Source organism: Corvus moneduloides, chromosome 9, assembly GCF_009650955.1.
Source record: "Corvus moneduloides isolate bCorMon1 chromosome 9, bCorMon1.pri, whole genome shotgun sequence".
NCBI lineage: Eukaryota > Metazoa > Chordata > Aves > Passeriformes > Corvidae > Corvus > Corvus moneduloides.
In genome coordinates this window covers 21,388,340-21,396,679 of record NC_045484.1, presented here as the reverse complement: position 1 = coordinate 21,396,679, position 8,340 = coordinate 21,388,340, and the positions used below count along the sequence as shown (strand labels likewise).

Genomic DNA, 8,340 nt, shown 5'->3' with positions numbered 1-8,340 from the left:
CCCGGCGGCCCCGGAAGCGGCGGCGCACGCGGCCGGAAGCGGCGGCGGCGGCGGCGGCAGCGATGGCGGCAGCGGTGGCGCGGCGTGGGTCCTTCTCGGACTCCGGCTCGGACTCGGAGGACTCCTCAGTCTCGGACTCGGAGGTGAGCCCGTGGCCGCGGTGGCGGGACCGGTGGGGAAGGGCCGCCCGGTGCCGGCGGCGCGGAGTGACCGAACTCTCTCACAGCTCCAGGAGGCCTTCGCGAGGGGCGCGCTGAAGCCGGGGCTCAACGTGGTGCTGGAGGAGCGGCCGAAGCGGCGCAATGACACGGTGAGCGGGGATGCGCGGGCTGCGGCGTGGGAACCCCGGCCCGGGCCCGCGGGCCCAGCGCCAGGTGCGGGGCGCAGGAGGCGCGGCGGGGCCGCGGGAGTCGGGGCCGGGCGGGCTCCGGTGCCCTGCACTGCTGGGGATTTCGGGTTTCTCCCGGCGGCCCCGAGAGCAGCCCGCGGTGTGGCGCGGATACTGAGCCGGGCCAGCCGCGCGGACCGGTCCGTGCGGTGCTGTACAGAGCTGTGCTCCTTTCACAGGACGGCCTGAAGCAGTGCCTGGCCGAATTCAGGCAGCAGCTCGCGTGGGTGGAAAGGCTGGACGTGACTCTGGGCCCGGTCGCGGACCCCGTCTCTCAGAGTGCTTCTACGTCTGCTGCCGTTGACCCTGAGAACGATTTCCAGAGAGAGATGAGTTTGTAAGTGTCAAAGAGAAATTTCATGTAGTGTCCCAGCGTGCTGCTTTGGGTTTGGAGTTATGTTTCACTAGTGTGCTACCGACTGCTACACTGGCTGTCATGGTGGCACTCTTGGGCTATGTTATTTTGCATTCGATGGCTCTGAATGTTTTCCAGAATAACTACGAATTAGTGCTAGTATATTTAGCTGCCGTGTGACTGAAAATAAAGAATTTCCCTCTTCATAGCAGACTTTGATCCTTTGCTGAGAAGTTTATTTTAAAAGCTCCTTGATAGCAGGACTTTAACACAAGATATGGATTTTTCTTTGTGGGTTTGTTTTGGTGTTCTTACAGTTCTCTTGTTTTGCTTAGCCTTTTATATTCCAACGTGTAAAACTTTAACTGGAAATAAGGTAAATGTATATGTGCAAGATATAAGTGTTAATATTGTACTGCCACCTGAGCTGCTTTCAGTAGCACTGGACATGGACAGAATGTTGATATAATTCTGGACCCATGCTTGTCAGATCCCAGTATCAGCCTGCTTGTGTGAGCAGTTTGTGTCAGCACTGTGAGGTGCCTGACACGCAGGTACGGGGCTGGTGCAGTGACAGAGTCAGTGTGGTGACAGGGCTGGTGCAGTGACAGTGACAGGGCTGGTGCAGTGACAGGGCTGGTGCAGTGCCAGTGCGGTGACAGGGCTGGTGCAGTGACAGGGCTGGTGCAGTGACAGAGTGGTGTGGGGACAGAGTCAGTGCAGTGACAGAGCCGCTGCAGTGACAGCTGTGCTGTGCTCTCTCCCAGCTACCGGCAGGCGCAGGCAGCTGTCCTGGAAGCCCTCCCTAGGCTGCATAAGCTCCAAGTTCCTACGAGGAGGCCGGATGATTACTTTGCAGAGATGGCCAAATCAGACCAACAGATGCAGAAGGTACGTGCAATGAATGTCTTTCTTTCCTGTGTAACGTGTGTGTTTTAGCCTGTGGTAGGGAGTAAATTTAAGGTGTAATGTGTGAATACTGGCCTTCATCTCTTTTCTGATTCCTGTGACAGTGATTGTGTTTGAAACTTTGTGACAGGAGATTTCTTTCTGTTTAGGCATTTCAGTGCAATGTGGGGATTTTTATAACAGGTTGGATGATAAATTAGAAAAGGAGATTTTTTCTTAGTATGTGTAACAGTGGATGTAAACTTTCCTGTGTTTTTGCTCTTTGTCATAAGACTTGCACTTGACTGTGGCTTTAATGCAATCTTTTTTTCCTATTTAAGTATCACCTTTTGTTTCTTGTCAGTGTGTTCTCGTTTTCTGTGATTTTAAACTGTATGTTATTGAATGAATCTGTCTTGGAGAATCAGACTGGTGTAGGAAATAAGACTTTCACACACTTGCTTCTTGACTGTAGTCTTTGCTCAAAATGGAACTCTGTTTTTTGGTTTAGATTTGGAAAAAAGACTACATTGTATAAGTTAAACAAACATGAGCTGGAGTCTAGTTTAAAGGTTCATGTATGACTGGGTCACTTTTGCTTTCTGATGGAACCTTTCTAGAGAAGATGAAAAACAATAATTAGGTCGTGCTAAGGCTTAAGTCAATCCTGCACATTACTGTTCTCTTCTTTTGCTGACTTCCATTTGAAGAACAGTTCTTATCTCCCAGTGGAGTCACACACTGAATTATGAAGATGTGTTGAAATCTTTGTAATCCTTCGTAATGCAGCATCCTTAGAAAAATGTTTGTGAACAAGGAGGGAATGGAAAAGATGTTTTCTACAGGATTGTTGACTTTTCTTCAGTGCTTTACTTTTAATAATGACAAGAAAGAAACAAGCAAGTCTTCTTTATACACCCAAATAGACTGGCAAGATACTCTCAGTTCCATTAGAGCCCATTATAAAGCTTTGTCTTCTCTTGTGTGAGTTTTGTCTTTTTAGCCAGATTTTGGCTACAGATCAGTTCAGGAATTTCTGTAATTGTTCCTTGAGCTGAAAGGATGTTATGCCTATAGGCATTATCTGATTGAGAGATGTTTTCTTTTTTACACTCATAGATAGCTCACAAATCCTGACTTTGGGACTGTACAGTAATCATAAAATTACCTTTTTTTCTTTTGTGTTACTGATAAATTTTGTTTTTTCTATTCCCTTACCAGATTCGACAGAAGCTTAAGAGTAAACAGGAAGCAATGGAAAGGTCTGAGAAAGCAAAACAACTCCGTGCAATGAGAAAATATGGCAAGAAGGTGAGGAGCTACAAAAGGGACATGTACAAAAGGATCTGTGACAAGAATTTAGAGCCTGAGTGAGGAATTGGAAAAGTGAGACCACAGGAGCCAGACAGGAGTCTGGCTAAAACATACAGAATCTGTCTAGTCTTCTGTCTAGCTGTTCTGAAGGAAAACAGAGCAAAAGATAGGATACCTTAAAAAAAAGTATGGGATACTGCAAGAAACAACACTAACATTCTGCTTCTAATCTCAGGTGCAAGTTGAGATTCTGCAGAGGAGACAAAAAGAGAAGAAAAATATGTTGAATGCAGTCAAGAAATACCAGAAAGGTAAAGTCAACTTGTCTAAGAGAGCAAATGTGTAATGGCAGTATTGGTGTGTGAGCAGTGTAGGGCAATGTGATGTGGTCACTACGTCCCTACTTCTCGGCCCTGAGCTTGGCCAGCTGCTGCTGTGCAGAATCGTGTGCCAGTGGCAGGGAAAAGCCTCCCAAGCAGCTGTTCTTCAGTGAGGGTGACCCTTTGCTATTACTTGTTTAGATTGAAAATTAGTATTTTCTGAGGTGTAGCTGTGATGTCTTCACTCTTGCAGGTCTCTCTGACAAGCTGGACTTTCTAGATGAAGAGCAGACATCGTCTCAGGGGAATAAGAAAGGCAATGCAAGTCAACGGACAAAGAAGGGGTGAGACCAGAAACAAAAGATAGTTAAACACAGAATGTCTGATTTTTTCAGTCTTCTCAGGGGATAATTTTGGGGAACAAGAAAACTGTTCTGCTTAGTGTTAAAGTAAGTCCAAGGTGGCTTTCTGCCCCTAAAGAGAAGAAAACTATGGCCAAAATGGAACAGAGACTGAAATGTGCTAATTTCTGCATCATCTTTGTTATGAGGGGAAAGGTTTATGATGGTTGATGGGAGACCATGAATATATATGTCTGTTTCGAGAGCTTTCTGCAACAAGGAATATAGGCAGTGATGCTGGTTGGTTGTTTTTCAGACCAAATGCCAAAAGACGATACAAAAATCAGAAGTTTGGTTTTGGTGGGAAGAAGAAGGGCTCAAAATGGAACACAAAGGAGAGTTTTAATGATGTATCCAGCTTCCAATCAAAAGTGGCTCACAACAAAGGCCCAGGGAAAGGAGGAAGAGGAGGAAAAGGAGGGAAAAAAGCCCTTAATGTAAGTAAAATGTTTCATGAAAATAATCCTGGTTGGCTAGGAAGCCAGGCCATGTCTGGCAGGGAGAGATGAGCACATGATGGGTGCCTCCAGCATCTGGAAGTGATGCCTATCTTTGGGAGCTAAGCATAATTCAGTTACTAACAGAGTTGAGGACTGGTTTGGTATCAGCAGGAAAATGAGAAGGAGAATTAAAAAGAAAAAGTGCTGTTTGCTACCGGTATGCCAAAACCTCCCTCTCCAGATGTACTGACAAATATTCTCTCCTGGGTATCCTCCCCAAGCTATAGAGCTAGAACAAAGATGGAGAACATGAAAATAAAGATCTGAATCTGTCCTATTTTTTGCAGAAGAGACCTGGAAAGAGAGCAAGGCAGAAAATGAAGAACCGAGCCCGTTAAGAGGACTATGCTCCCCAGTGTGGTTCCTGTGTTTCTTTGTGTTGCAAGATGTGTTTCTGCTGTCATGAAGCAACTAACTCTGGAGCAAGCTGGATGCTTTACAATGGCAAGGAAAAGAAGTCAGTGGAAACCAGTGCCTTATCACTAATTTCTTCTTACTGTGTGTTTTGTTGAAGGATTGTTTTCTACTTAAATCTTTGGTGTGTGAATGCATTAAATGGTTTGCACAGAACTATGTGTAATTCATATTTAGCTGTTCTGTGAATGGTGGCTGAAGCCTGCCCTTTGTTCCCTTCATTCTGACAGCTTTTTCCACCACTACTGTTAAGATGAAGCTGGTGACCTTGAGTTCTGGGTCATGTTGCCGATGTCGAAAGAAGTCTGAAAAGTTTTGAGATGTTAGAGTGGTTTTTTAGACTATTTGTGTAGATGGGTATAGAAACAGCAGTGAGACGAATACAGAGCCTTGCAGATAGATTTATTTGTGTCACTGTTGTCAGGTTGAAAATCTGGACAGATTGAGGTTTTCTTTTTTCTATTGTCTCTCACCAGAAATCTGCCAGACTGGCTAGATAATGAGCAGGGCCTAACACACTAGATGTCATTAACATTCTATCTGTGGCTTTCCCCCCATAGTAGTCCTTAAGACTTCTCTCCCCGTGGCGCAGGGTAGCCATGGATCGTAATCTCAGTTATCCGGCGTGGGAAGTAGAATCTGCGGTCAGTACGGTCCAAAGGAACCTGGGAAACAAAAATGACAAACAGTCATGTGTTTTTACTAAAATTAATAGTAGTAGTCCCTCCTGAGGAGAGTGATGCACAGAGTTCTGCTGCTGAGAAATGTCCAAATGACAGAAGAGCAGGGTACCACTGTGCTGTTCACTGCTTTGTCATGGTCAAACCTGCTGAAAAAGGAAAACTTAACAAATTAAACAACATCATGAGTCCTGACTCTAAACATTGAACTTGCTCCCCTACACACAATTTTAGTTGCATCTTCCCTGCCAGACTAATTCTACCAGCAGTTCCTTAATATCATAGAGCCCGGCGGGGATGTCTGTCTCTACCCTTGTCATGAGTAACTAGTTTACTTGATGTGTAATATGAGAAGTCAGTGAAGACTGTCTTATTTTCTTATTTATCTTAGTTTTCTTTATAACAGGCCAAAATTTGCCTTTCTCAAAACACTAATCTACAAAGTCAGTGATCATCTGTTTGTCAGATATGATTGATGTCTCAGCTTGTTAATCATATTTCTTTTTTTCCTGTTTATTCACACTTCCCCAGATGAATCCTTGCTGGTGTATCTGCTTTGGGTATACTTACGTGATTATTAATTTTATGGTTCTGCTTGCAATTTGTTTGAAAGACGCTGTGCAGCAGCACGTTTCTTTTCACAGTACTTCTGTACATTACTTCACATTGCTCACTACACCATTTCTCATGGCTGAATGCTTTAATAAACAGCCCTGAGTACACCTGTGGCATTTGGCAGTGTACTGTCACTGTCACCGTAGATGTTTTGCATTCGGGTTTCTCAGGGGAAGTGTACTGCTTCTCTGTTCACAAGTCTGTGCCAGTGTGAAGAGTCCTCTTAGGTGTAAACTTTAAAAATTTGTTACCTGTGAACGGCTCTGCTCATTCCTAATAATTCTTGTTTTCCTTGTTTGTCACAAATTGTTTTCCTGCATGAGTATTTTTCAGTGTGACAGGCTTAACATCTCTGAATCCTGTAAAGAGCTGAATCTTTAAGCACCCTACTCACCAAAGGTGTTGTGTTCCAGCCAATTTCTTGGCTTTCAGTTTGTGGCTCTGAATATTTCTTTCTTGGCACCAGTACTGCACGGTGAAGAAGATTCAGGAATTCATCTGTTGTTTTACGAGACACAGATACAAATGAAAGAAAGCGTGTTTAAAAATCAGTCACCTGTGCACCTGTGTTAAAATGTGTTAGAATCTTAACGCTCTCCAAGCCATAACAAGAAAGCCAAGGTAGAGGCAGCCTCTGTGCTGCTGTGATGATATTGTCAGAATGCATGGTGACGTTTCTACTTGAATATCTCCTGAAGAAGTTTCAAGATTTGCCTGACAATACTGTCCTGTTAGTTCTGGTATCCCTGTCTACTGTACTGCACCATCTTACTTTTCCTACACCACATCTAGTACAAACCAGTGCTCCATGACAGCTCTTGACTTTTTCAGTTGCCTGCAGTCTTTCCCTGGTTTGGTTTTCTACCCTCCTCAGTCCTTGACTAGAACAGGCCAACCTTACCTGACCCATCAAGATTTTTAGGCAAAATTAGCATTTTAGAAATAAGGGAGCAACTGTTAAATGGGTTCTCGTTACAGTACTCAAAGACTGGGCAGCCATTTCAGCAGTTTAACCTGTGTGGTGGTTAGGTAGACTCTGCAATGCCAGGCAACACGTACATATAGAACATGCTTCTAGGTATTTTTGTTTTCCCCTTAGATTCTCAAGCAAAATTTTATAGTATGAATATAAGGAATTAAATGTATTTTACAGCATATATTTATTTTAATTAAAAACAAAAATAAAAGCCTAATTGCATGAATGCAAACTTGTGCTGAAAATGGAAAGTAACGGGAAAGGGCCTTAAGGTGGAAAAAAACCTGCTTTACAAACAACAATCATAAAAGCATTTAACTTACTTATATGATCACAGAGGCGTTTACACATACATGATATTTTAGACTGATTACAATTATTAAATCTTACGTGTTAATTTTCTTACGTAATTATCACAAGCTTTTGAGAGACTTCTTACCATCTGTTGGCTCATGTACGTTTTCATGCCAAGACATTGGCTTCCTAGCAACCATGTGAACTGGAAAGAAATGAGGCAGGTGATTTACTTCTATGTGAATTTGGCATCACAGCCAGGTGTAGAATATGTATTATTGAACTGCATGTGAATAGAAGATAATGAGTTACAAATACTGACTAATGGCAACTTGTAGGAAGGGAATGGCGTTAAGTGTGCCAAAGGCCCTTTTACAGGATGCTGCCTGTGCTCACCACATCAGAGTCCCGCCCCACCCAAGGGGTGGCCTGCAGAGTGCCGAGTCTCAGGAAATTATTTTCCTTTGTTGATTTATTGCAAAACCTAGACCTGAAAGAATACTCACATCACCTGTCTGTACTAGCACAAACTGTGAATTGGCAGGGAGGAAGCAGACCAGGAGCTGAAGGAACATGGTATAGTGTTGGGGTCCTCTACCCCATCTTGGCTCTGTATTTACACAGAATTTGTAGGTTCCACATCCTAAATAGTTGCCTCACTTCTATGTGGTTACTAAAGGCACCATCTGGGCAAATGGGTCATGTCTCCGTTCTGAGTGTGCAGACCAGTTCCTCAGGCAACAGGAAGGACCACCAGTTGCCCTTTGCAGCTTTACCCCTCTCACTGGCCACTGCTGCCGTGCTTGGGTGAAGCTGCTTGTCTCCGGCGTGCAGCTGAGTGCTGCGGGCCTGCCTTCGCCCTCCCTGCTCCCCTCACCGCTTGTCTTGCCCGGGGCTTTACGCCAGTTCCCTGTGGCCGCGGGGCCTCACCGGGCTGGAGGGGGTTCACGGTGTACTTCGTGAAGACCAGCTGCCACTGCCGCTCCTTGTTGGCCCGCTCGCTGTGGAAGCGGTTCTGCAGCGCGTCCGGCGGTCCCCTGTCGCTGCTGCGATCGGCCATGGCCGCGCCGGCGCCGCGCGTCCCGCGCCCATGGCAACGCCCACGTGTTGCCGGCGAGGCCGCTGATTGGCCCGCCCGGCGCTCCGCCTCGCGCCCCTTTCTTCGCGCCTGCTATTGGCCGTCGAGTTAAAGCCC

At 45.4% G+C, this 8,340-nt stretch overlaps 2 protein-coding genes across 3 annotated transcripts; one reads left to right on the top strand and one right to left on the bottom strand.

Moving 5' to 3' along the window:
• Window positions 1-31: 31 nt before the first annotated feature.
• Window positions 32-4,979, top strand: EBNA1BP2 (EBNA1 binding protein 2). Its single transcript, XM_032118358.1, has 9 exons — window positions 32-143; window positions 227-310; window positions 568-725; window positions 1,511-1,634; window positions 2,853-2,942; window positions 3,181-3,256; window positions 3,519-3,609; window positions 3,923-4,103; window positions 4,454-4,979. The coding sequence occupies exons 1-9, from the start codon at window positions 63-65 to the stop codon at window positions 4,502-4,504; spliced, it is 936 nt and encodes a 311-aa protein (XP_031974249.1). The 5' UTR covers window positions 32-62; the 3' UTR covers window positions 4,505-4,979.
• On the bottom strand, window positions 4,964-8,247 carry FAM183A (family with sequence similarity 183 member A). 2 transcript variants are annotated; one of them, XM_032118362.1, is made up of 4 exons: window positions 8,076-8,247; window positions 7,291-7,350; window positions 6,270-6,373; window positions 4,964-5,245 (listed from the first exon to the last, which is right to left on the bottom strand). In XM_032118362.1, the coding sequence occupies exons 1-4, from the start codon at window positions 8,203-8,205 to the stop codon at window positions 5,147-5,149; spliced, it is 393 nt and encodes a 130-aa protein (XP_031974253.1). In that variant the 5' UTR covers window positions 8,206-8,247; the 3' UTR covers window positions 4,964-5,146. The 2 variants fall into 2 exon arrangements, with proteins under 2 accessions (XP_031974253.1, XP_031974255.1); XM_032118364.1 differs by lacking the exon at window positions 7,291-7,350 and having other exon boundaries at window positions 8,076-8,243.
• Between the last annotated feature and the right edge of the window lie 93 nt (window positions 8,248-8,340).